The following is a 27,254-nucleotide window of genomic DNA, read 5'->3' as shown; positions in this document are numbered from 1 at the left end:
TTCACTCACCAGTTCCCTTTTGTGAAACCATTCCCACATCTTAAATACTTTCCAAGTGGAATGCTCGTTTCAGTAGTTTTAGGAATACTCTCTAGGTCACTACTTCTTCAGCTTTAATGAGTATGGACATACCAGAAGATCTCATTAAAATGCAGATTCTGATTCAGCAGGTGTGGGGGGTGGGGCTAGACTCTGCATGTCCACCAGGTTCCCGGGCGTGCTAATGCTGCTGGTCTGAGGCCACACTTTGAGTCCCACTGGTCTAGATTATTTCCAATAGTCCACGTCATTCATGATCGTTCTTTTATTTGAATCTCTACTTCAAGACTTAGATTCTTCCTTACCACTCCCATTTGGAAACACCAGGTACTTTCCAACTATTAGCTGAGAGTATGATTTACAGCAGTTGTCACCTGTCCTCTTTTCTTCCATCGAAAATGTTTTCAGATCCAAGATTTGTATTTTTTTCTCTCTTTTTAAATAAAAATTATTGGGGTGACATTGATTAATAAAATCAAATAAGTTTTAAGTATACAATTCAACAGTACATCATACATATATCGTATTGAATGTTCACCTCCCAAAGTTAGATTTCCTTCTATCACCTAATATTTGACCCCATTTATCCCTATGTATCTCCCTCCTCCCCCACTTCCCCGTGGTAACCAGTAATCCATTGTCCATGTCTGTGAGTCTCTGTATGTTTGTCATGTTCATTTGTTGCTTTCAGTTTTAGATCCCACATATGAGTGAAATCGTATGCTTTTCAACTTTTTTTTTATAAGCAACTTCCTTTGTCCTCTATCTTCGTAAATATAGCCACTTGCTCTAGAAGGATGAATACCAGCGACTTTAGAGTTCACTCTGGTGTCTGAACTTGTCCAGGCAAACTGGACAGTTGGTCTGCATTCCTGTTCTCCAGAGGAGCTTTAGTTGGGTAACAGGTAGAGATACTTTTCATTCCTGCTTCCTAAGATTTTAACTAAAGGCAGTTGTTTGTTCCTCCAGGTAGATTTCTATCACATGGATGCCCCTTGGCCATATCAATGCAAATGTTATCTGGCTCTTTCCAGATGCAGTCCACCATTTCTCATGGGGTACAAGATGCTGGTACAGTAGGATTTTCTCAAAAAGGAAAACTTTGTATAATCCAATAATTATATAAATCTACTTGAAGAGATATGTACTGATAGATCTCTGATAGATCAGGTTAAGAAATAGTAGGACCTTCTAAATGCCCCTGTATAACTAGTATTCCAGCCCAAAGCTCATTTATCCTACTCAATCATATTTTAGACTCTCGTTAGTTTACTTTCCTGCAGGACTTAAAGCCACTCAAAGCCATGGACATGATGACTTCAGGAGACTCCATGAGATGAAGGCTCAGGGTATAATGGTATCTAAGTGAACTGGGGCCTTTCTCCAGATCCTCTGTTGAGATGGGATCCTTGAGAGAATGGAGGGCCCTCTGAGTGTGAGTTGGGACCCAGCCAGCACTGCTTCCTGGGCAGCTAGAGCCAGGCAGGCCAGGAAGACCCTGAGGCCTGAGGGCCAGGCCCCTGGCACATTTCCTGACATTACCTCTGTGATCACATAGGCTGGCTACCTGCTGACACTCTCTTAGCAATTGTCCCTTGCTCTGCAACTCTGTCTTGAGGTCCTGAATGTTCAGTGCTCCCATTTGCTTTTTCTCCTCAGTCAGTATATCAATTCCATTGGAACGTGTGGTACATTAATGAAGTGTATTCCCTTTAGACCCCATACTTCATTCCTAACTTGCCTCTCGTTCGCCTCATTCTTCAGTATCAATACTACAATACCATTGGAGGCTCCACTTCAATAAACATGTGCCCATCCAAGGGACAAACTGGGATCCCTGTATTTATTGAGTGTCTGCTACCTCACTCTCTAATTCCTACACAGATCTAGCTTCTCTTAAGCTTTTAGAAAGTTTCAGCCTCTCCTTTACCCCACCCCCACCCCACTATTATGAGGTTCACACCATTTTAATTCCTTCCTCAGGCCCACCTGCTCTTTCCCAGCTCTGCCGCCTGTGTGTCCGGAAGTGCTTGGGTCGAGCATGTCATCAAACTATCCACAAGCTGCATCTGCCGGAGCCACTGCAAAGATTCCTCCTCTACCGGTAGTCCCAGGGGTCCATGGGAAGGTCTTGGAGATAATCGGGTTGTTGCCTGCTGTACCCAGGGTACCTAGTGTAGACACTCAACAGCTAGACTCTCGCACTACCTTCGAATGAGTTAAGCCAGTTAGAGTCAATTCCTAATGAATCGGAACTCTTGGGGAATTGGAAACTCCTGGTTTGTTTAATGTTCTCATTAAGCAAAAACCTTTTGGTTTTTAGCTCTTATTGTTAAGAAACTTTAAAAGACTGTTAGTAGAGTGAAAATAAGTTATTTTTGAAGACATAATCTTCAGTAATCTAAGGGTCAACATTCTGAATATTGTGCAGACACATGTAAATGAATAAGATTATGATAAATGTAAGTATTCCAAGATGTGTTCCTGATTTAGTTCCTCCCTCCTCCCCTTTTCTTTCCTTCTATGAATAAATCTCTGCTGTAATTTTGATTTCCTTGCCTTTTTCTATATATATATAAATGCTAAATGCTTTAAAAACATCAGAGTTGAGACATCCAGTTACTGAGGACCTGGTTGATAAGAGAGATGTTGGAAGAGATTAGCTTACCTGGAGGTTGGGGTCTATTGCTCATCCCTTTTGATATTAGATGCTGTTCTTTGAAGTAGATTGAGCAACACTGCATACTCCCACTATCTGAACCCATAGGCACCGTGTGATGCATGTTGCAATGCAAGCATCTACCAGCTTATTTTCAAAGTCAAGAGTCCCGGGGATTTTGAAATAATTACATGTTGACGCCAGTCCCCAAGATGGGCTCAATGCTGGGTCAATATTATTTCTATGAGTAGGGGCCCAAAATAATCACAAAGGTATACTCTAATAAACAGCCTTCCTCTCCTTTTTTCTCTTCTCCTACTTCTCCTTTTATTTCTTCCCAACCCCTTCTCCTTCTGCCCCCCTCCCCCTCCTCCTCCTTTTTGTAAATTTAGAATATGAAAATTAGATAGACTTTTAATTATCGTAAGTACTCCTGTCATGGTTCAGTGACTATAGTAACATAAGCTTCTAAAAAGAAAATGTTCTCTCAGATTATCTCCTGATTTGTTACAAACATGTATTTTTTCCCCCAGTTTTCCAAACCTTTGATTCTCAACTGGGGATAATTTTGCCCTACCACCACTAACTTCAGGCACATTTGGCAAAGTCTGGAGACTTCTTTGGTTGCAACAACAGGGAGGAGGGATGCTACTGACATCTAGTGGATGGAGGTCAGAGGTGCAGCTGATCATCCTACAAGGCACAAGACAGTTCCCCACAGTAAAAAATGATCACTTCCAAAATGTCAACAGTGCTGAGGTTGAGAAACACTGCTCTAAACCTATGTTATTCAATAAAGAAGCCACTAGCCACATGTAGCTATTGAGCAGTCGAAATGTGGCTAGGTTGAATTGAGATGTGCTGTAAGTATAAAATACGCACTATATTTTGAAGGTTCGGTACAAAAACAATGTGAATTATTTCATTAATGATTTTGAGGTTGATTACACAATGAAGCAATACTATTTTGAATATATTAGGTTAAATTAAATTTATTAAAATTATTGCTACTTTTTTTCCTTTTAAACGTGACTACAATACAATTTTAAATTGCATATGGCTCTAGCATGATATTTCTTAGCGTTCTAGACCTTTTTCTCATTTTCACAACTTTGGAATATGAAATAAGTTCATCTTAATTAGTTAACTATTTGAGGAAAAGATTAAGTTCTATTTTCATATCATATTTCAAAAACAAATCTCATTTTTTTTAATGTTAAAAAAGTTTTAAAAGACGCTATAAATACTAGAATAAAATGTTCATGAATATACATGAAGGGAAGGTCTTTTCTAAGCATAACATCAAAGTCAGTCACTTTAAAGGAAAATACTGATAAATTAAAATACATATCATAGAACATTCAGGAATTCAAGGCTTTCTGTCTTCAAAGTGTTCCCCTGAGGGTATTTTTTGGTCAGCCTACATCTTGCTGAACATCTGAGCTCTGTGTTAAGTCCCAGGATATTCTCTGATAGTCTGCAGTGTGGCCCCAAGGAGCTTGAAGATCCTGCTGTTCCATCCACTTCTTGAAACTGCAGGTCATGGATTTAGCGAATCCGTCGTATGGACCCCCCAACTCTGGTAGGAGTGTGTGTGTGGGTGTATGTGTGTGGGGGGTGGCACTTTAATCTTGAACTGAGTCCCAAGAGACCACTCATGAGAACCAATCCTTCTGATTCCAGAAGGATGTGAATGCAGAGCAAGTAGTGATCCCTGCATCTCGGAGTTGCCGCAGTGTTTTTCGATTTATGAATATAGGTATTAGAGAGATGATAGTCTTTAACTTCCCCTTGAATCCTACATCCCATCAAGCTAGAATCTGACCATCAGATGAATCATCTGGTTTATATGAGGTTATATTGCTTGCTTTTAGGAGGTTCTTAACACTAACATAGATTATTTCATTTTTCACAGGATGTGGGATGTTTGATTCCCCAAATGGTATACTTTTAAAAAAAAGAAAAACTTCAATCGTATCTGACGTGCTCTAGGATAACTTATCAATTAATTGAGGCTTAAATCTTCAAGAGACACAGACAAGTATATTGGGGTAAAATAAAAGCAGATTGGGGCGAGAGCTACTATTTTACATAAGGTGATTAAGCAAGGTCCCTGGCAGGATAACTGCATTTTTTAAAAAAAAAAATTATTCATGTATGTATTAATATTTATTAGTTAATTTTACTGTTAAGGTTTGAGTGAATTTTTGCAGTACTTTATGGTTTTGTTTGGTTTGTTTTTGGTTTCTTTGCCTGATTTAATATAGTGATCCTATTATGAAAGTATTTCTGATCCCTGCTTTTCTCACAAATCATATTACAATGATTTTTCTAAGTTTCCAACCCTTTGAAACTATCCTTTTAAATGGTTGTATTATATCCATCAGCTATTTCCGTGTTGCTGGATTCTTAGATTATTTCTAATTTCTTGCTATTATAAATAAACTAGCACGAACTTAATATTTTATAAATCTTTTTAAATGTTTGAAGTATATCTTAGAAGACATTTGAAGTGACATTTACTGGTTAAAATTATTTAAAATAATAGTTTAAAATAATTTAAAATATATACACGATGAATCAAAGGAAAAAATATTTTAATAACCAAATCACCAATATTACCTATCCATATACCATGTCTATATATATATATATCGACATCTAATATATCTGTATACCATGTGTCTACCTAGCATCTATCTATCCATCCATTATTTATCTGACTGTATTCATCATCTGCCTTGACCCATTATTTTTTAAAAAAATGCTTGTCTGTGTCTCTTGAAGATTTAAGCCTCAATTCTTTCAAAACCCCTTAAATTATTTAAAAGGTCAGGTATGCCATTCAACACCTCTAAGTTTTTAGTTAATATTTTATTAAGGAACTGTTTCTCCCAAAGTAATTTTTCTCCCTGATATTTCTAATATTGCCATGTCGAATGAACCTCCGGTTTACAGGTGATTCTTTATTCAGTGGCAATGCTCGTTGCTCAGATGATTTTATGCATTTAACACAAAGAGAACAGCTGACGCTTCAGAGACATGGCCTGAAGTGGCCATGGTGAGGGAAGAATCGTTGAATAATCACAAGCTGTCAAGGGAGGGTGCTTTTTGTACTGAAGAGCCTCACGTTTTCTCCCGTAGCAAATCATCACCAGAGGCTGCCCCAGTATGGGTGTTTGCGTACAAAATATATTATCTCCTTCCTTTAGCAGAGTGTATACTAGGAAAAATACACGATCACATTCAGAATAGCGGCTTCACGTTTTACCATGAGTTCAACCTGTAAAAAATGTATACCAGGTATTAATCTTCATTTACTAATTTTTCTTCCTCCGCCATTATTATATCTTGAAAATTTTCCAGCTTCTAGAAAAAATTGCAAGAATGATACAATGAATATTTGTACATCCATCATCTCGGATCACCAGTTGTTATAAATTTGCCACATTTGCCTGTTTATGTGTGTATGCACATGTTTGTATGCATATGTATGTGTGTGCATGTGTACACAGACCTATATTATATGTATATATGTAAGCTCATGTGTAATTAATATATATTCAAATATTTTCTAAATGAATCATTTGTGAATAAACCGTGGACATCTTGATTCTTCACCACGGCTAGAATTAAGATGAGGTGGGTGAGGCAGAAAAAAAAAGTGTAAGGGGGCAACCGAAAAACTCAATCATCAAGATAAATATTTTATTACAATATTTTAAAAATTCAATGTTTAAAGAAAAAGCCCATGATGACTAAAACATCAATGATTTTAAAGACAGGCCGTTGTTTGTTTTTACAATCTTGCACAATTGTGCAGTGGGAACAGTGTTTGCCATCAGTCTGAGGTTCTGGGACATGTGGCCTTTGGGTTTTTGAGGAACAACTATGGCTTGTGAATAGATTAGGCAACTCAGGCTTTATATATACTCGTGTTTGCACTATAGAGCTTGCATTAACTTTTTCTCTTCAGTGATAAATGTGTCTATCTAGCATCTATCGATCCATTATGCATATAATGTGTACATAAGGATGCACATTTATCCCTTTGTGTCATGCTGCCATATGGCTCTGCGCTAAGCACGTTAGTGTGCATCTTCCAAAAACACAGAGATTCTTCTACATAACAGCGCAGTGATCACATGCAGGAAGTTTGACATTGATGAGCTGTAATTATCTGATATACATCCATATTTAAGTTGCCATGACTGTGGCACTGGCGTCTTTTATATTTTGTCCCTTCTCCCCCAGTCAGGATCCAATTAAGGATTACGCATCACATTTAGTTATCAAACCTCTTTATTCCCCTTTAATCTAGAAAGACTCCCCCCGCCTTTTGTCCTTCATGCCACTGGCATTTCTGAAGAGTCCAGCCCCGTCCTTATGTAGACTGTCTTTCCATTTTGATTTGCCTGATTGTTTCCTCGAGAATACTGCATTATGCCAGATTTTTAAAAACATATCCTTGTTTGAATATTATTGTACTCCTAGATGGAGTGGGAATGAGCGACTGCTTTCTAAAGTTGCAGCATCAGATAGTTCAGTGTACAGAGCTAGTTACACAGAAACCACTGAAACAGATAGGATTTTTACAGGAATAGCAGATCATTCCAAATTATCGGAGTAGATTTGTTCCTTTTAGTTTTTAAAGGTTTCGTGCTAGAAAAAAGTGCTGGCTGGAATGAGAGTTGGTTTCGGCTCCTGGGCCAACTTAGACTGATTGGAGGTGACTTTCAAGGCTCCCCACAGCCTCAGGAGGAAATAATCCATGAGTGGTGTCAGCTAGGTGAGGGGTGGAGGCCGAGGCTATGGCTGTTGATAAGGAGTGACTGTGGCCTTACCGTCCCGCAGGCCATAATTCTTCCCTGGGCCAAGTTTCCTGAGCATCTACACAAGGACTGACTAGAAGTTGTTAAGATCGTTCTCTTGTGGCTCATTGTAAGTGAAGCTACTCTGTAATCACAGCTCATATACATGTGACTCACCTTCATCCTCATACAGACCCTTAAAAATACATGAGCTTCTCTTTTAATGGTTTTCTAATTCCTGACTAGAACTGTTGTTAATCGGTTTTAAATAAATCAGTTTCCATCCTCCAATATTCACAAGTGTTGATCAACATTATAAATATAACAAGCATATTAAAAGCTGATTAATTTCCTCCCAAGTACGAAGGCAACAGCCTAGAAATCTTCTTTATTGTCACTTTGGACAATAAACTTATATTTGGATATGGAAAACGCTTATCTTCTTGGAATTTAATTAAAGGTAAATAAAGAAGATGTACTATGAAGATTTTACTCAGAAAGAATGATGATGGTATCCAGCATTCCCATCGTGCCCCTCTGTTAACTCCTCCTCATCCGGTCTAGTTGGAAGTAAATTTCTCCTTCTCTGCCAAATACATGTTTTAATGTTCTTCAAATTTCCCGATAGAGTAGTGAACAATGTATATGCTTACGGCCTTCTCAGTTAATTCTGCAAATAGGGAGGGCAACTCACCAATGTTTATCTCAGTTTTAAGTGAACAGTCCCTTTTTCAAATAGAAATTAGTCAAGATGATTGTAGATTCACATGCAATTGTAAGAAACAATACACCTTCTCCCCTGATGGTGTTCAGGTGCTTCGTGGAGGCTGGCTGAGTGGCCTACGTCTCCTCTGGGCCTCCAACAGGGGAGCTGGTTGGGATTGTAGATGTTATTGATCAGAACAGGGCTTTGGTTGATGGACCTTGCTCTCAAGTAAGGAGACAGGCTATGCCTTTCAATGCATGCAGCTCACTGACTTCATCCCCAAGTTCCCATACGGTGCCCGTCAGAAGTATGTCCGACAAGCCTGGCAGAAGGCAGATAACAATACAGAATGAGCAGCCACAAGATGGGCCAAGAAGATCGAAGCCAAAGAAAAGATAGCCAAGATGACAGATTGGGAGTTACAAAGTCATGAAGGCAAAGAAAATGAGGAACTGAAAAATCAAGCTTAACGTTGGGAAATTTCAAAAGGCAGTTTCTCCTTGAAGCTTCTCCCCCCAAAAAGCACTTGCTGCTAAAGTTGCAGCTACAAGTTCTGGCAAAAGATGACTACTGCAGCCAAGAAGGCTCCAGCCCAGAAGGTTCCCGCACAGAAAGTTGCAGCCCAGAAGGTAGCACCTGCAAAAGCTCAGAAGAGTCCGAAAACTCCAGACCCGAAAGCACCTGCTCCACAGGCATCTGGCAAGAAAGCGTAAGAACATCAGAGGCTGTTCTAAAAGTAATCAAGTTTTTTTTAATAGGATGGCGAATCTAGAAACAAAAACGAAAAAAGAAAAAGAATAATACACTGATCTCCTATATTTTTACCCAGTTTACCCTAATGATAACTTCTTGCAAAACTGTAGTATAACATCAGAACCAGGAAACTGGCATTGATGCAATGTACTAATCTCATTCCACAGTTTTCATTTTGACTTTTTACTCACTCCTGTGTTTGTCTTTAGTTCTAGAGAAATTATGACATGCGTATGAGCACACCTTTGACCCAGCATGCCCACTCTTAGGAATCTCTGCTCTAGAAATATTTTATAGGTGCACAAAGCCATATGTACAAAAATGTGCAGTGCGGTATTTTTGTAGTCATAAAAAAAGGGTAATATTCTGTCTCCATCATGGGGAAATTATGAATTGCAGTAGTGACTAAAGAAAGGGACATAGCTACATATGCTTGAAATGGAAAGACCTCCCCCACCAAAACAAACAGGTATACAAAGCGTAGAACAATATAATTACAATTATGTGAAAAATGTAAGGGGAGAAATGTGTGTGTATATATGTATACGCACATATAGAAATGCATTATAAATTACGAAGGATTCTCCTCAAACTGTTGACAATGGCTACCATGTCTTTCAACTGAGGATCCATAAATCTGAAACAGTGAAGCTACATCTTAGACATTAAAAAAAAAATCTGCTGTTTCAGGATCCATAAATCTGAAACAGTGAGGCTACGTCTTAGGCATTAAAAAAAAAAAAAAATCTGCTGTTTCACAGCCAGACTGCATTTGAATCTTACTCAGAGCCTTCCTGAATGGGGAAGTCGCCTTTCACCTGGAAGAGAGGTGTCACTGGAGTCTAGGGGTGGCTGTCAGCCTGAGCAAGCACCCAAGAGTACGGGAAAACGGTGTACCTGCAGAGACACATGTACAAAAACCCAAATAATTTGTAAGGCAAAACTTTCACAAAGTAAAACTTTTTATAATTAACAATGAAAGATGGCAGGTCTCTTCCATGCCCCCATGCCGGCGAGTAATCCATTTTTCCAATAGCTACCATTAATTATTTACTTAGAAGTTAAAATATAATCTGTGGAGGAAGGGTAAAGCAGAGCCTTTAATGAAATCCTTGAAGTTGGAAGGAAGAAAATAAAAGTGCTTTCCAAATTTGCATGTTTGTAACATATAGACACATTTTCCTATAAGAAACTCCCATAAAAATTGAAACCACATGTGCAGGAAGGCCAGGGTGTGCTGGGCATGTTGCTGTGCAAGCAATCAGCAGGGCTGCAGCTCCACCAGCTTTCTGTGCTCTTGGGTTCTCAGGCTTGTCTCAACGAGAAACCTCCCCCCCCCCCCCACCCCCACCCCCACCCCCAAATAACGAGCTGATCCCAGCAGGGGAAACAAGGTTGCAGCAAAGAACAAGGTTTTCTTTGCTCTCAAAAAGTTACAAACTGAGTTTTCTTCCTGATAACCCCCAAGGCTTCCTCACTGATTGGTCTCAGTTTTGGAAAGAACATGACATCAGCAACTTTGTAGACTTGGGGCTGGGGGGCCGTTGGGGGCTTCTGCTAGCCTCCAGCCAGCTAGGTGGAGCATGTGTGGGAGCGTGCTGTGTGTGTCTAACCACAGGTAGTACTCGGATTACCCTGCCTGGTCTGTTCTCTGTCGCTGTTCTCTGCCGTCTGACTAGGACGGTGCGGCTCAGCCAGCCACAGCACTGGGATTTCTCAGGGGGAGGGGGAGCGTGGAATTCAGAATTTTCACGACCAACGGAAATAGAACATAGAGCTCGTCCGGCCCAGGAGAGTACCTGAGTACCATGGAGGGCGAAGAAGAGGGACCAAGAGAAGTTCCTGACAACGCGCTCGTTTCAGGCTCACTGATGGGGGGTGAGTCTAGGGGCTGTGGAATCAGAGGGCTGGGGAGGTCGGTTAACAGGGAGAGAGAAAAGAGGGCTGGGTGGTTTTAGTCAGCTCTGTCGGAGATGAGTCCACGGGGCAGTCACTGGATGGAGGTCCATAACTTGTTAGTTTGTACCTTTTACACGGTTCAAAAATGTGTCCACTTCTCTCCTCAGAGTCCTGTAGACCATACGAAGTCTACCGTCCGTTTATTGAGGAAAAACTTCGTCGAATGTATCACTAACATTGTAGGTTTAAAAGTTTATAAATAGGAACATTTGTACCGGTAAAATATTTATTGAAAGGTTTTAGGTATTTGGCATTTAGGCGGGGCTAGGTTTATAAGGGATGTTCAAACACTGAATACTGGAGTGATTGATTCACTTTAAAAGGAGGCTTTAAAAAAAAACCTTTGGAGCCCTGTCTTCCAGGTATGTTTCTCGATTGTCAGGTGCTGTCTTTGCTAATGTGTAGAGTGTCACACCTCTGGGCAACTGTCGTTTCTTGTGAGAATTCAGCAGGTACCTGCTAACTAAAAGGGTTCTGAAAACTGAGTTTAGGCAGTAGAGGGGAGACTATTACATCCAGAGCCCCGGTAGGCTGCCTGCGACACTTGCCATCAAAGGGACAATGAGCAGGGACCTTGCAGTCAGCTAGGAATTATTTCTTACCGTACAAGGGCTGAAAGGGGAAACAAGAACTAAAATACAAAATGCCTTTCTTCTCACTAATTGAATAGGTGACACTGCTTATTCATTTGTTTATCCCATTTTGCTCATAAAATGAGCAGGGCTCTCAGCAGTGAGTAGGATTTGGATCTGCAAAGGCAGAACTGGATTAATCAGATATATTGAGCAGAGACTTGGAGCGGTAGAAAGCGGAGTGACACCAAAAATCACTTTTAAAAATGAATTCGAGAAATATATTTTCAAAGTAGCAAACCAATAGATAAGGGAAATAATCAGTAATTTCGTAGACTTTATTATTTTACAGCTATGTATTATGCTTACTTTCACATGAGTGAGGAGCGCCAGCCACTTTTCACTGTTTAGGATTTATAAAGGTCCTGCTGGGGCTGGATGAGTAGGTGGGGGGCAGGCATATATATACTCTGAGATATGATACTTAAAAAGTGAACATATTGTCACGACTGAAATGTTCACCGGCTTACGGAGTTTAGTGAGAACAAGTTTGGAGAGACGAAACCCGATCATGAAGTTTCAAAAGCTAGCTGGTGGAGTCTGGCCTCCATGAAGCACGGCATTTGGAGTCATCGATGCTTTCAGAGCAGGGACCTGACAATAATGAAGACTGTAAGTAAATTAAACTGGTAGCCATAATCTCGATGGATTTGGGTGAGAGCACGGACAATGTTTATACTAGCCCACAGGTTCTCAAACTCTCACGTGTAGCAGCATCACCTGGAGGGTTTGATAAAATGCAGATGGCTGGGCCCCACCCCTAGAGCTTCTGATGCCATGGTGGCTCAGGGTGGAGGCTGGGCATCTGGGAGTTGGCATTTCTAACAAGCTCCCAGGTGATGCTGATGGTGCCATTTGAGAACCAGTGCACTAATCCAAGCGTGAACCTTACATTTGGATCCAACTTGGGAATGACAGAGAAAGGAAAAGTAGGAGTGATAATTTCAAAAGAGAGAGAAATCGGGTTATTGCTTGATCGAATATTGGAGGTAAAGGACAGCAAGCGGCCCAAATTGTAAAGTTTTCAATCCTAAAGTTGCTTAATGTCAGATAAGAGGGTTAGATAAAGGAGAAGTTGAGAAGGGGAGCTGGCTTGGGAGTAGAGTGGGGAAGGGAGGGTAAGGAGTTCTGTTTTGAACATAAAAGTGCCAGCGGCCAATGTGCACAGCCTTCATGTGGGACCGGGGCTGAGGAATGAATACAGATTGGGAATCAAGAGACCTCAGGATCAGATAGGGGAGGAATGAGCCTGCCCTGTCATGTCCCAAAGACCGAAGGCAAATGCTTTTGCCCTCTCAGAGCAACCTAGCCTCTCTTTTTTAACCCTTGACCTTGTGAAATGTTTCCAAGGGTGGATAGATTTGCGCCACTGCTCAGCATTCACTGGGGGGGCTCTCAGAGCTTCGTTAATAGCTCTTTTTAGAATGTACCAAGTAGTGCATTTTTAATCTCTTCTGAAATAATGGAAATTAAAAAAAATCATTCCAGAAATTGCAATAAAAATGAAATGGCAGCCTTCCTAATGTGCTGCAGAGTTTGGTAGGTACTCAATTTAAAAGAAAGGCAAGTGTAATTGCACTAATTGGAGGACTTATGGAGTGGTTTCGTTAGGACAGCTCCCTGCCCCATTTAACCACGAGCTACTGGATCTATGGCGTCACCGTTGACCTCCTTTAGCATCTATTTTTTGGCAGTAAAACCAATAGACCTTGGCTGAACAAGTGTTGGAGAAGAAATCTTTAATATATACCAAGGGCTTGGATAATGGGTCTTATATAGATAATGGTCCTTGCGTTTCGAAGACTTTGGTGGGGTCAGTGGAAAGGGAATCGTGACCTTGAATCTCCCCTTTATCCATAGTCTCCTACCGTGAGCATCATCCATGTTTTAGCAGGAAAAGATCCCCTTTCCCATTGATTCTCCTCTCTCCAGTTATCAGGAAGGCACGCAAAGCTGCTTCTGGGTTTAATTCGCACACGTTGAGCCTGTAGCTCGTTGAGTGTTTGGAGTGTGGGCTCTGGAAAAGCCTGGAGAAACATCGGATGTGTCTTCAGTGTATTCAAGAGCTAAAGAAAGTGTGTGCGTGGACTAGTTCATGTTACAGATTGTGGCGTTTGCTACTAAACTGTATGTATGTGTGTATACAAATGTATGTATGTATGTATGTATGTATGTATGTATGTATGTATGTATACACATATATACACACACATACATAATTCATGCCCTTGATGCTAGAAAAATATTAACCTTGTCACAATTTTAAGTTTTTACATAATCACTCCATTGTTCAGAGACCCGCTGAGGTCAAAGTCCGTGTATAAATTTCAGATGAATTTTGGCTTTAAAAGGACCCAAGTTTTTCTTCTGGGCAGTATAGGCACACTGTGCTAGCCTTACCAAGCCCTAGTCTGAAAAGACTTTAAATTAGAGAAGTGTCATACACTGCGGATGGGACTACAAAGTGCTATAGTCACAGTTCTACAAAAGGCTGAACATTGGCTTACTATATGATGCAAGCAGTTCTGCTCCTAGGTGTCTACCCAAGAGAACTGAAAACATAGCCCACTCAAAAATTTGTACATGGATCTTCACAGCAGCGTTATTAATAATAACCAAGAAGTAGAAATAACTCAGACGTCTATCGACTAGTGAATTAATACATAAAATGTGGTCTATCTATCTATACAATTGATATTATCTGGCCATAAAAAGGGATGAAGTACTGTGGTGAACCTTGAAACATTATGCTCAGTGAAAGAAGATGGTGACAGAGAACCATGTATTGTATGATTCTATTTATATGAAATGTCCAGAATAGGCAAATCCATAGAGATAGAAAATAGATCCATGTTTTCTAGGGGTTGGGGGAAATAGAAATGGGGAGCGACTGCTAAAGGGCAAGGGGTTTCTTTTGGGGATGATGAAAATGTTCTAAAATTGATCGTGGTGATGGTTGTATAGCTCTCAATATACTGAAAATCATTGAATTGTAGACTTTAAATGGGTAGATTGTAGAGTATGCGAATTATAACTCAATAAAGCTGTTAGACAGATAGCTATTGTCAGCCACCTACCACGTGTACTGGGATAATACCCAGTACCTCTCAAAGACACAGACAGCTCTGTAAAGCTATCTGTGGTAGCTTTACATTCTCAAGCAGGGGTACAAGACCTCAGGTAGTCTTTTTTTTTTTTTTTTTCTCTTAGAGAAGTACATAATTCTTCATTTACCCTAAACAGAAGGAGTAATGGTTCCAGGGTGAATGAATGGAAAGCAAAGCCCATTTTTGTGTACACTTGATAATATAATTGCATCATTTTAATGAAATCTGAACAGATTTACCATTTAGAACCTAAATTACCTGCCTGGACTGTTTAGGCTGTCGCCTCTAATTATCTGTGGTAGCTTTAAGAAAGGTTGAGGAGTGTGGCAGCTATATTTCTTAGCAGCTGAGCACTTGGAGGGGAAAATAGATTAATCATCACACACGGTAATCCATTAGGATAAATTTGCAAATCTATTTGTGACTGATTTTCCAAATCTTTTTCAATATTTGGCTTTTTCTTCTCACTCGAGATTTTGTGTGGATGGTATTTTGCATTAAGACCAACAGGATAGAATTAGTTGTCCTTTTAACTCTTAATTCGGAGAGAAATCTTTCTGTATCTACAGTCTGGGTTGTAGGCTCCCGGTGCTAGAAGCAGCAATATTTTTTTCCTGAGAGATTTAGAAACCTCAGAGAATGCTTTTGACGACACTGAATTTCTACTGAGCATAAGGTTTTGGAGGTAGGAGAAACCGCTTTACTTAAGGTGCCTCAAGCCCCCTATTAGTGAGCCCAGAAAGAAAGCATTGATTGGATGTGTAGACGGGCTCATTCAGCTTCCTCTTACCTATTACATGCTTCACGAATCCATCTGGAAGGGTGGTAATTTGCTCACTGGGACAGATTTTCCGGGGCATTGATAACTCCATGGAGCAAGCAGACCTCAGCCAACAGGTGCTAAATCCAGAGCGTTCTCCCCTCCTCCTTTACGCCCTTTCGTTTTGTCAGACATTGGTAACTACCCTGGGTCTCCAGGGCTTCTCAGCTTTTAGGAGATATGCGTTCCTTTACAAGGCGGGACTGGTGTCAGACCCGTTCTGCCTCGATTGTATTTACTCAAGCAGGCAGAGCTGGAGCTGAAGCAAGCTCAGAGGAGCCTCCTTACGTTCTGACTTCCTGCGTTTGTTTTGGAAATTAGATGCAGATTGAGATGAGAAAAATTCAGGTTACATCCACACTCAATTAGAAAGAGAGAGGAAAGCCTCATTGAGATTACATCCACACTCAATTAGAAAGAGAGAGGAAAGCATTGAATGTGTTTGGCTAGGGTTTACGGGCTTCCTTCCTAGGAATGTGTGTTCCTTCCCTATGGTTGTGGAACAAATTTGCTATTTTAAATAGCAGTGAGTATGGGGTGTAATCAAGACTAATAGTAGCTAATAGGTATTGAGCCATGGGCAAGTATACTGCTGTCCTCACTTTACAGAGAAGGAAACTGAAGTTTATGGCCTGTCCGGGGACCCACAGCTCATAAGCCAAGCGGGTCTGAATTCACAGCTTTCTGTTAACCACATTGGCATGCTGCCTTTGGGGCGTAAATAATGTCCTTGTTACAAGGTCAGACTGCACTCTGATTTGCACTTGATACCCGCACAGGCGCTAATCCATAAAGAGATATGGTTCTGTTTAGATTTGATTCCAAACCTAATGGTGTATGTAATTACCTGATTACTACTATTAGTATATGGCACTGTTTGCTGAGATGCCAAAGTTTGTATTTCACGGAGGAAACTAGACTGGCAACCACAGCTTAACATATTAATGCTGGTAATTAGCGAAGCTCTCACTTAACTAAATGGACCGTTTACTTTTGAAATCAGTGCGTGTAAATGGAAGAACGGTAATCCATCTGTCATCCCGATCTACCTCTTTTGTCCCTAGTTTGGATACTGGCTGTAGTTCTTTCTTTAGCTAAGTAGACATTTCAAATAAACTGTGTACAGAAACATCGATAGAGGGGAGAAATGCTGAAGTCCTGATGGGAGTTTTGGTTGACTGACTCCAATGTCTCTATCCAGTAAGACTTGTTAGGATCTTAATGATGGGCAAGGATGAGCCTCTGGGTCTAAAGTACATCAGCAGGATGTAACCCGTTCCTCCCTTTCCATGCAGATTTTGTGTCTGATCGGACTCCCGTCCACGAAGCTGCGATGAGAGGGCGGCTGCTCTCTTTGAAGTATCTCATCAGGCAGGTAGGTAGCTTTTTGAAAAAAAAAAAAAAAAGATAAATATTAAGCACATCTTTTTACTCGCCACATTGAGAAAAAAAAAAAAAATCATAGCCTGATATTCGGATATAAATTTCTCCTCAAAGTGAGGTGAATCCCATCCTATCTAACCATTTTGTTTTTAACCTGGAGACTGGCATAATACTAGAATTTAGCTCAATTCCATGCACATAGTAGGTACTATAATAAATATCTATTGAATGAATAATGGGCAAATTAGTACATTCAAGTTGCCTTCGCTTCAGTCAATAGACTATGTCCTAAAAATTATCATGTAGTTTTGATTCTCAACTGGGGTGATTTTACCCCTTAGGGGACATGTGATAATGGCCGGAGACATTTTTGGTTGTCACAACTGGGAGTGGGGGCGGAGGGTCGATACTAGTATCCAGTAGATAGAGACCAGGGATGTTTGTTACTAGACATACTGCGTTGCACAGGACAGCCCAAAATGTCAATGGTGCTGTGGTCGAAAACCCCTGAGGTAAAAAAAAAGTGCTCAAAAATGTCTTTTTAAATATGTAATCTTGTCATTTCAAAGACATTTCAGTTCTCTTGAATCTCCAGTTGATAGTGACTCTGCTTAGTTTGATATTAATTTCCCTGCTCTTCAGGTGTCATTTCAAGTACACATTAAGTTGAGCTTTGCTGGTTTGAAATTGTTGGGAACTTAGGCAGAGGCATTTTTAAGAATGCAGTTAAAATCACTATTCAGAATTCTAAAAAAGTTTTTGTTCAGGATGCTCTGGTCTCTGAAAAGATGATAGATCTTTGCAGTTAGGAGCTCTTGGCCCTTTTTGTGCCACAGCCCCCTTTGGCAGTCTGGCAAAGTCTGTGGACCCCCTTCTCAGATTAATGTTTTAAGTGCACAAAACACAATACGGAGGAAACCTGTCAAACTGTTACGCCACAAATGTGTGACGTAGCAATAGGTGGACTTCTTTATTAATGCGCTAAATAAGATTTAGTGGTCATTTAATGACTATCATAATTTCTAAGTAGGATGAAGGTATATTTTTAATATTTTAAATATGTGTGACAATCATCATGTAATAAAAATATCTGCGATTCCTCTCCATGATAGTCCTATATACTGCTGTTACTATTGTGGTTTGCTGTATTCATAATCGAATACATGAGTGAAGGACTTGATCAATTTCAGGCGGTAGTTAGTGGAAAAAAATGTGCCTTATTTTAAAAAAATTCCAATTTCATGGACATTTCTAGACTAAATAATCCTCCTATAAGAAAACAGCTTTTAAAGAAGAATTTCAGACTACTCCGGGCCACTATCTTAAGCTGTTTCTTATAGCAACAACTTATTATAAATAGATATATAGGTACTAACACATAACTCTAGCTAAAAGAAGTTAGGCTGCTTCTCGGATAAAATGAAACATTCACCTGATTTCGATAGGATGAAAAATGAGCATTGCAGCTTTTATATGCCACTTATTAAATTGAACCGATACTTGTTTCTATTCAGTGTTTATATGTTTACCGAACATCAGCTGGAACCATGTCTTTGACTAAGCTGTATCACATTATTTGAAGAAGTTATCTTCCTGGAACCTCAATTTCTGCCTTCATAAAATGAGCATTCCAGTACCTACCTGCATTAGTCAGATCTTCCTGTGTAACAAACCATCCCAAACTCAGTGGCACCGTGCAATCAACATTTCTTGCTAACAAGTCTTTGTATCAGCTGATTCAGGCTGGCCTTGGCTCCAAGCCGCGGTTTGGGTGCAGCTCTGCGGCGGCACGTGTCTCCCATCCTTCTTTGACCAGTGGCTACACGAGAAATTTTCTTCTCATGGCAGAAGGCTGGAGCACAGCAGGGCAAGCCCAACCATGCAAGAATAAATGCGAGAATAGTTCCTTGTCATGGACCTCATCAAAACAATCAGCCACCAAGTGAGAGAACAAGAGGGAGTGAGAGCAAAACGAAAGTCAGTCTTGAGTGTATATACCTAAGAGTCAAATTGCCGGGTCACAGGTAGGCGTATCATCAACCTTAATAGATACTGTCAAACTGTTTTCCTGAGCGGTTATATCACATCACACTCGCACGGCAGTTTGAAAGATCCTTTATTTGTTATTGTTCTACATTATTGTCAACACCTTAGTGTACTGTCAGATTTTAAGCCAGATTAACTTTTAAAAATATTGTCATAGTACCGTATTTGTGGCTGAAAACCTGCACTATGGAACCGATGCTTTATACCCCTTGCTCTGCCCATTTCCCTTTCCCCAGGGGTGGACTGTGAACCTCATCACAGCGGATAATGTGTCCCCACTCCATGAAGCCTGTCTCGGAGGTCATCCCTCTTGTGTGAAGATGTTATTAAAGCATGGAGCTCAGGTAAGTGCAGCTCAAATAACATCTTAGGAAACCGTGAATGAAAAATGACTATTTCTGTCCCTTCAGGATAATTGCCAGCATTTTTGATTAGCCTGATTTGAAATATGAAGAGGGGGTGTTTTTCAAAAGTATTATATACTTCAAGCTTATTGGCCTTAGCAATAGATAAAATACTGAACTTTTAGCTAGAAAGTAATGGTTCAAGTCTGTGTCATTTTCTTTAATAGTCACTACTAATAAATAGCTGTTAGATTTCTGTCTTCATTCCTACGGCTTGAAGGTAATGGAATGTTGTAGAAAACTGCTAACATTTGGCTCCCAACCTGAATGATGGTCTCTACCGTATACTAGCATTGGACATTCAAGCAAGTTTCTTATCCTTTGAGTTTTAGAGTAGACATCTGAAAAACGGGGGAAATAATAATAAAAAAAAGTTATATAATGTATTATGGTATTGCAAAGATCGAAAGAGATGAGGTATATGATTATTATTTGGAGAACGAGAATCACGGTGGCATGATGAGAGATCCTAGAGGAAGAAGGAAGACACAGAGTCATTGAATTTCAAAGTAGGACCAGTAGGTCTTCCATTCACTAAGTTTCCTCATGCTCAAAAGCGATGGGAAAAATCTGATCAGAAAATTATATATGAGGTTCTCATATTCTCTCAGCCACTATTTACTGAGAGCATTTATTATATGCCTAGCTCTGGATAAAGATTTTTAAGAACTTATAAACTAAACGAGCAGATGGCCAGATAAACATGTGTTTCGGTGTCTGTAACGTTAGATGTGGCAGTAGATAAACGCTGAAGGCTGACATCCCAGTGTGGGTGTTGTTAGTTGGGTGGCTCTTTTCCAAGGCTGATTCAGGAATATAGGCGTCTTCCATCCTGCTCCATTATTTTCAACAGGGGACTTCTGTTTGTGCTCTGGAGGTAGCCTCCATTCTAGGTGGTCGGAAGGGGAAAAGATGTGGAGGATTGTGTGTGAATACATGTTAAGGACCAGTCAAGGTAGTGACATATATCACTTCTGCCCACATCTGATTGGCCAGAACTCAGGCCACCTCTAAGTACCAGGGAGGCTGGGAAATGCAGTATGGCTGTGTGCCCAGGAGAGAGGAAATAGGCTTGTCGAGTGCATAGCATCTCAGCCACAGCAGCCAGCTCCAATACACTGTTTCTGTCCATTAGTTTTGTGCTATGTCGTAAGCCCCGCAACTTAATGGTTTAAGGCAACAGCCATTTATTTACCTCGCAGTTCCTTGTGTTGGCCGGACAGCTCTTTAGGACATGTTCAGCTGACCCCAACTGGGCTTACTTATGCATCTGAGGTTAGCTGATAGGTTGGCTGGAGCAGGTTGGCTCCTGATGACCTTTACTGGGATCGCCGAGATGTCTGGGAAGGCAGAAATTCTCTATATGGTCTCTTATCCTTCAGCAGGGTGCCTGGACTTGTTTACATCATAGCAAGGATTCCAAGAAAGGCAGAAGAGGGCAAGCTCTCTGATCAAAGCACATTTGTACTGTCCCATTTATCGGCCAAAGCAAGTCACGTGGGCAAGCCCAGATTCGAGGACTGGAAAAATAGTCTTCATCTAATGAAGAATTGCAAAGCTACATTGCACGCTGTGCAGACAATCTGGGGCCATTTTTGCGAACTACCACAATATAATAAGTATTAATAGCAAGGAGGTTGTTGGAGCACATGAAAGTGTTCCTGACCCGTTTCTTTCTGATGGGGAGAGAGTGAGTCAAAACAGGCTTCCTATAGGAAGTGATGTCTAAGCCGAACCGTCCAGGACCTGTCGGATTTAGTCAGCTAAAGGGGTCGGGGAAAGTTATGGACTTCTTACCCACTGGGAACACTAAGTGCAAAAGCTCGGAAGTGATAGTGAGCGCATTTGTGTGACTTCAGCTCATGCTTATAGCAGGAAAGTAGAGCGGGTGAGAGGGGTCAGAATTACAAACACCGTTGTTGTCCATGCCAAGAAAATGGGCTTTGTCCTGAGCGCAGCGGAGAGCCATAGGTGAGTGCACCATCACGTTTACATTTGGATTAAGAAAACATACCCAACGCTTGGAAACAGGAAAAGTCTAAGGAAAGACAAGAGAAGTGCCTGGGGAGCAAACTTTAAAGCGTCACTCACTCCCGGGGGAACGAGCGTGTCCTTAAATTTTGTACCCCTGGGCATCTTTTGTGCCTCACTAGTCCTGGCCTCGCCTCACGATATTATTGTTTAACTGGCTCACCAAAGAATTTTGTTAACAATATAGAAAAATGTATCTGCATTTGGCTTTGCTCTTTCCTCTTCAGTTACAGCCCAAACCCTGTGAGGCTAGATGCTAACTTGGATGTTTCTGTCTCATTTCCAACATTAGAAAAGATAGCCCCAAAGATTATAGTTTTATGGCCATATAGGGCGTTAACCAATTTTGTTTCTACTAGCAAATTTATTTCAGCATTCCATTGACTGACTGTATAAATTTTCCTTTGAGCCAGCGTTACCATCTTACTGGTTCCCTCATTAAAAAATGAGTCGAAAAAATAAAAAAACTTTGGCATGTGTTCACTATATTTGTATGAAGATCGCGTTTTAAACTTTTTTTAAATGGTACATTACTTTTAGAAAGTTACTCTGATTGTTGCGAAGAAACTGGATTGATGTGAGATGGACCCAGGATGGAATATTGAAAATAAAGAGATTCATTTGTGAGGCATCAAAATGATCCTAACTGGTTTCAGAGTTTGTGTTCCTGGAGATGGCACGGAGCAGATAGAACATTCGGTAATGTTCTTGGAGCCTTACATTCCATGCCTCATTCAGGTTTTCACGACCACTTTGTGGAATTTGATGTTTTTGTCCTCATTTTATAGCTGTGGAATTTAAGGCTCAGAGAATTTACATAACAGCTCAGGAGTGGCGGAATCTGGATTCGAACCCAGGATGCCCCACTGCCTGCATTCATGGCGGGGCTCTTCTTTCCAGGTGAACGGCATCACCTCGGACTGGCGCACACCCCTGTTTAATGCTTGTGTCAGCGGCAGCCACGACTGTGTGAACTTGCTTCTGCAGCACGGAGCCATCCCTTACCCTGCAAGCGATCTGGCATCCCCTATCCACGAAGCTGCAAAGAGAGGTAGAGCTGTTGAGAATTTAAGTTTTCTGTCCACTCCTTCAAGGGATCTTACTGTTGGAGGAGAAGGAGGTCTATTTTAGATCAGTAATTATCATGCTGGGGGTCCCGGGACTAGAAGCATCAGTGAGACCTAGCATGGAAATGCAGGTTTGGGGGCCTCACTCCAGACCCATTGAATCAGCAGCTCTGGGGGTGGGGTTCAGCCATCTGTGTTTTGTTTAACAAGCCCTGCAGATGATTCTGCTGCACAGTTAGTTCGAGAACTACCTTTCCAGAGCATTAGCAATGTTATTTATTCACTGCTATATTTCCGGAACAGAGCCTGGCATAGAGTAGGCTATTCATCGATATTTGTGAATATGTTGTTGAACACTTGGCCCCATAAAAATCAAGTTGTTTTATGAAACAAATTATATTCTTCTATTTTAGGGCCTTAAAGAATATCATCTCAGGGCTACCTAAGTTTGCAAAGTGAAACGAACGTTCAATTTTTGGAAATATAAGACATTATATACAGTTTTGGGTAATTCTTTTTTTCTGTCCAGCATTATCGAGGTATAATTGACAAAATTGTGTATATTTAAGGTATACAACTTGGTGATGTGATATATATATATATATACTGTGAAATGATTACCACAGTGAAGTTAATTAACACATCCATCACTTCACACAGTTACCATTTTTTTTTGTTTATTTTGTTTTTTTGTGGTGAGAACACTTAAGATCACCTCTCTTAGCAAATTTCAAGTACACAGTTCAGTAGTATTAACTGTAGTCACCGTGTGGTACACAGAACTTATTCATGTGGGTTAGTTCTTTTTTAAAGTCACATTTTTTCTGATATTCTTAACCCTGAAACAAAAAATAAAATTCTAAGTTTTGCTTTTCTCCAATGCTGCCACCCTCCTCCTCCTCCTTCTCCTCCTCCTCCTCTTCTTCCTCCTCCTCCATCATCATCATCACCATACCTTTTTCCCCAGTGGCATTCACAAAATGGCTTCCTATGATCCTTACAGCAGCCCATATTATAATTCTCTCTTGAAGCATTGACATGTATTCATTAAGAGACATGCTAATTCGTCACATTCACTGAATACACGAATTAAATGGTATAACAAGAGAAATGCAAAGGAGTAATGTTTAACGTATGACATTCTAGACCAGGGAAGAGTGATTCAGCTTTCATTGAACCTACTTTGCCAGACTGGGTCCCGCTCACGTCGCATTTGGCAGCTTCTTCTAAGTCTCGCCTGTGCCCACTGTGGCCTGTTTCTCCCAAGGCTCGTCCTGGGTGAGGTTGTAAGTTAGTTTCCCTGTCCCTTGACCCACACTGTGCCTTTTCTTCTTGAGATCTACCTTTAGTCCGTGTTCCTCCATATGTCCCCCAGCTCTCAGTTCCATTTCTGTATGTGGACTGATTACAAAGTCCGAACAATTGGAAAGGGCGAGTACTTATTTGCTTACCGTGGCAAGTAAACGCAGTGCTGTTCTACCCAGAGCTGCAGATCACATGTATGGTCAACCCATTAACTGATGGCGGTGTTTCAAATCATTCCCTGTTTGAAGCAAAGGAAATAGCTTTTGGTCCCCTGGATAAGTTGCTGGCAGATTTAATCAAAATGGGGAAGATGGTGTTTCTCTAGCTAAGAGAACTTGTGCTGTAACTATTTTCTATTGCTTTCGGCTGCAGGCCACCTGAAGTGCATCGAGTCCCTTGCAGCTCATGGGGGCGACTTCGACCATAACATTGGCCACCTGGGCACTCCCCTGTACTTGGCTTGTGAAAACGAGCATATTGCCTGCGTCAAGAAGCTTCTGGATTCAGGTAAAACAGAAAGCAAAATGAAACAAGGAAAGCAAAGGAGAAGTAAATTAAATGTATTTTAAAGCTCTTTCTTTGATAAGTGAGGGAAGAATGTGGGCAGTGGAGTCAGACAAGGTCAGGGGTCATTCTGGGCGTGCTCCCATGAGGAATTCTTGTAAACTGTGCGAACTTTAGCACTTTCACCTGTAATAGGGATAATGATGGTGATGATAGTAACGTTTCCCCCTGGGGTGGTCCTTGATGAAGATCACTTTCTCTTCCCTTTCCTCTCCCTCCATCCCTCCGGCCAATCATATTATTAGGCCCTGCATAACTCCCAAAGCTGCTGGACTAAGGCTGAGTCTTCACTAGTTCTCTTTGTTTTTGAAATTGAACTTGCCCCATTTTCAGCCCATTGTAAATATTATATTATTTTTGAAAAAGCTTATGTAACATCATTCTTTTTCACCTCCCTACTGTTGTCCGGTCCCCTCTTCAAAACTTGGAACACCATTTCATCACCTCTTTAATTATCTGAGTCTCGTTTAGCCTTTAAAATTCCAATAATCTTTCCTCCCCCGAATGTTCTTATATTTCTTGCCTTCTACTCATCTGGTAGGAGATTCACGTTCATTCATTTATATTCATTTTCATTCATATTCTCTCTCTCTTCCTCCCTCCCGCCCCCTCCTCTCTCATGGTCCTCGGTATATTTTAAGCTCCTAGTCAGGAAAGGGCCAGGTTTGGCATTCCTCGCAAAGCCAGGAACAATACAGTTAACATTTGTTGAGTAGGCAGAGATCTCCATTTTGCTAGATGGACAGCAACTCAGGAAAAGCCACATGTTTCAACATGTCACAGTGGGAGCCGGCATACAGGTTGGGGTAGGGATTTGTTGAAACTGTAGAGGTAGAATTGGGAGGGATGGCCCTAGAAATCCACCTTGCTCCCTAAGAGGGGGATTTTGGCACCTTCCCTGTGATCCTGATTGGCCAGCCCAGTCTAGGAGAAGCCATCACAGGGCGATTGCTCTCCACAGTCTCAATCACCCAGTCCCGAGTCTCAGGTTTTAAACCCCAGCCTCATTTCCGGTCTGTACTGGCTAACGTTAGGGATCCAGTAATAATGTGTACCTTTTACGCCACCAGGATTTTTCTTGTGTGTATCACACCTATGTGTAGCACTCACGGGCAAAGTTTTAAACCTCATATGCTGTATAGCTCATGTTGTACATTCGGTGACGTTGTCAAATGGCATGTTCCCCATGTTATGAAATGGAATCAAGTCATCTTCTGTCTTCTCAGGAGAATTGCTGTGCCCACTGTGGATGTGCTTTCGTTGCGGAATTTTGAGGTCCAGTGCTTTGGGAAGGGGGATGCTTGGATTCTACTCCTTGGCTGACTCTCTGTTCTTGTGACTGTTTAGGAGCAAATGTGAACCGAGGCCGGGGCCTGGACTCCCCTCTTCACGTAGTGGCTAGGGGGTCCAATGTGGATCTGGCCCGCCTGCTCATGGACTTCGGAGCGGATCCCCAGGCCAGGGATGATGATGGCAAACGTCCCTCGGAGCTGGTGCCTTCAAATAGCCCTCTGATCGAATTCTTCTTGGAGCATGAAGGTATTTCTCCTTTGCCCAAACCTAAACCCTAACCCATAGAAACTCCTGCAGGTTCTCGCAGGGGGCAGGTACTGACCGAGTTCTGACTTCTGGCACTATAGAAAAAATCACATTCTGCCATCACCAAATGTGGGCTGCTGAAATAATGTAGCATTCAACAAGGTACATTGGTGATGTAGTAAATAACCATCCTGCTGTTGGGCATGTGGGAGATGGGTTGTTTTGTATGATCTAATATTCATATGTGGGGTAGGCTTATTTTCAGAAAAATGAAGATATTGTTTTAAAATTTTAATATTAATGCTGTCTAAAACGTGCTTTAGAATGATGTAGGTAGCAGAAGTCTCTTTGGGGTTGTACAGTGCCCCCAGGATGTCTTGGTGCACTACAGATGGGCCGAACTACTGGGCATTTGGTTTCTGGGAGTGAGAATGCAACGAATTAAGCGTGGTAAGGTATTACATTAATGATTCACAGCAACCTGGAAACATTTACTATTATAAATGAATCGACACTAAGTCCACATTCCTCCATAAATAAGAACTGATGCTTCTGTCCCAGACAACTAAACCTCATGGTTGAGCAGCATGCAAGGGAGTAGGGACGCTTCCCTGAGCTGTGGAGGTCGGGTAGTGGGCTGGGGAGCAAAGACCCCTCACAGTGCATTCTTAAATGTATCTAGAGGAAGAGCACAGCCAGCTCAGGACCTGCTTTTTTTTTTTTTTTTACCAGAAGGATTCATGTTGTAATCGCTTATTTTCTCCCCACATGCTGAGAATTAGGGCTGGCTCTAGGCACAGTTGTAAAGTGGCCATGGACTCCTTCTCCCTCTTATTCCTGCCACCCCAGGGTCCTCGCGGCCAAAGCCCTGCCTTAGGCCCCCACACAAGGCCTGTACTCTCCACGCCTTGCCGGCTGGGCTGGGGAACACTGACCCTGGGCGAGGAACAGTCTAATAGAAACCTTTATATTAAGCAGTGGGATAAATACCCAGGCGGGTCTACCTGCGTTTTCGAGATGTCTTCTTTTCAAAAAATTTTATTTATATACACAGGGCCGATTCCTCCAGCAGGCATAGATAGCACAATACTTTAATTCCTTTTTAATATAAGAAGGAAAATTGAATAAAACTCAACCTGGATGATATTCGTCTTCACACCGACACAATTGTAAAATATTTTTTTGAATTGGGAAAGAAATCCACAAAGGCAAAAGTGCGTCAGGGCCCCCTGAAGTCATAAAGTCATATGTATAGACACACACACACACGCACACGCACACACATTCCAGCCCCCACCCCAGCAGATAATCTCGCTGGATTTTCCGATTGTCTCCACGGACTCTTCCCTCCCCCTTTATTTCCCGAAGCCATTCCTAGACACCTGTGTTGCCTTTAATTCACACTTTCATGACTGTGTGGCCAGTGGTC

At 41.2% G+C, this 27,254-nt stretch overlaps 2 protein-coding genes and 1 pseudogene across 5 annotated transcripts in view; all 3 read left to right on the top strand.

The window, feature by feature from the left end:
* The window catches only part of ASB11 (ankyrin repeat and SOCS box containing 11), a 28,452-nt gene extending 25,048 nt beyond the window's left edge, over positions 1-3,404 (top strand). For 3 of the 4 annotated variants that reach the window (XM_011362965.2, XM_011362966.1, XM_011362967.2), the window contains exon 7: positions 2,023-2,147. In XM_011362965.2, coding sequence (XP_011361267.1) covers positions 2,023-2,147 — 125 coding nt within the window. Of the gene's footprint in view, positions 1-2,022; positions 2,148-3,231 lie in introns of those variants that run through there. The other variant, XM_023532351.1, reaches the window with a different exon arrangement.
* Positions 3,405-8,311: 4,907 nt separating this feature from the next.
* LOC105293995 lies at positions 8,312-8,928 on the top strand (annotated as a pseudogene).
* A 1,451-nt stretch (positions 8,929-10,379) lies between these two features.
* Positions 10,380-27,254, top strand: part of ASB9 (ankyrin repeat and SOCS box containing 9) — a 20,933-nt gene continuing 4,058 nt past the window's right edge. Inside the window, exons 1-5 of the mRNA XM_011362964.2 lie at positions 10,380-10,846; positions 16,782-16,861; positions 19,152-19,259; positions 22,251-22,401; positions 24,095-24,229. Coding sequence (XP_011361266.1) covers positions 10,777-10,846; positions 16,782-16,861; positions 19,152-19,259; positions 22,251-22,401; positions 24,095-24,229 — 544 coding nt within the window. The 5' untranslated portion in view covers positions 10,380-10,776. The remainder of the gene's footprint in view (positions 10,847-16,781; positions 16,862-19,151; positions 19,260-22,250; positions 22,402-24,094; positions 24,230-27,254) is intronic.

The sequence above is a fragment of the Pteropus vampyrus genome, unplaced genomic scaffold (genome assembly GCF_000151845.1).
Source record: "Pteropus vampyrus isolate Shadow unplaced genomic scaffold, Pvam_2.0 Scaffold81, whole genome shotgun sequence".
Lineage (NCBI taxonomy): Eukaryota > Metazoa > Chordata > Mammalia > Chiroptera > Pteropodidae > Pteropus > Pteropus vampyrus.
Note: the sequence above shows the minus strand (reverse complement) of the source record. Positions and strands in the feature narration are given on the sequence as shown.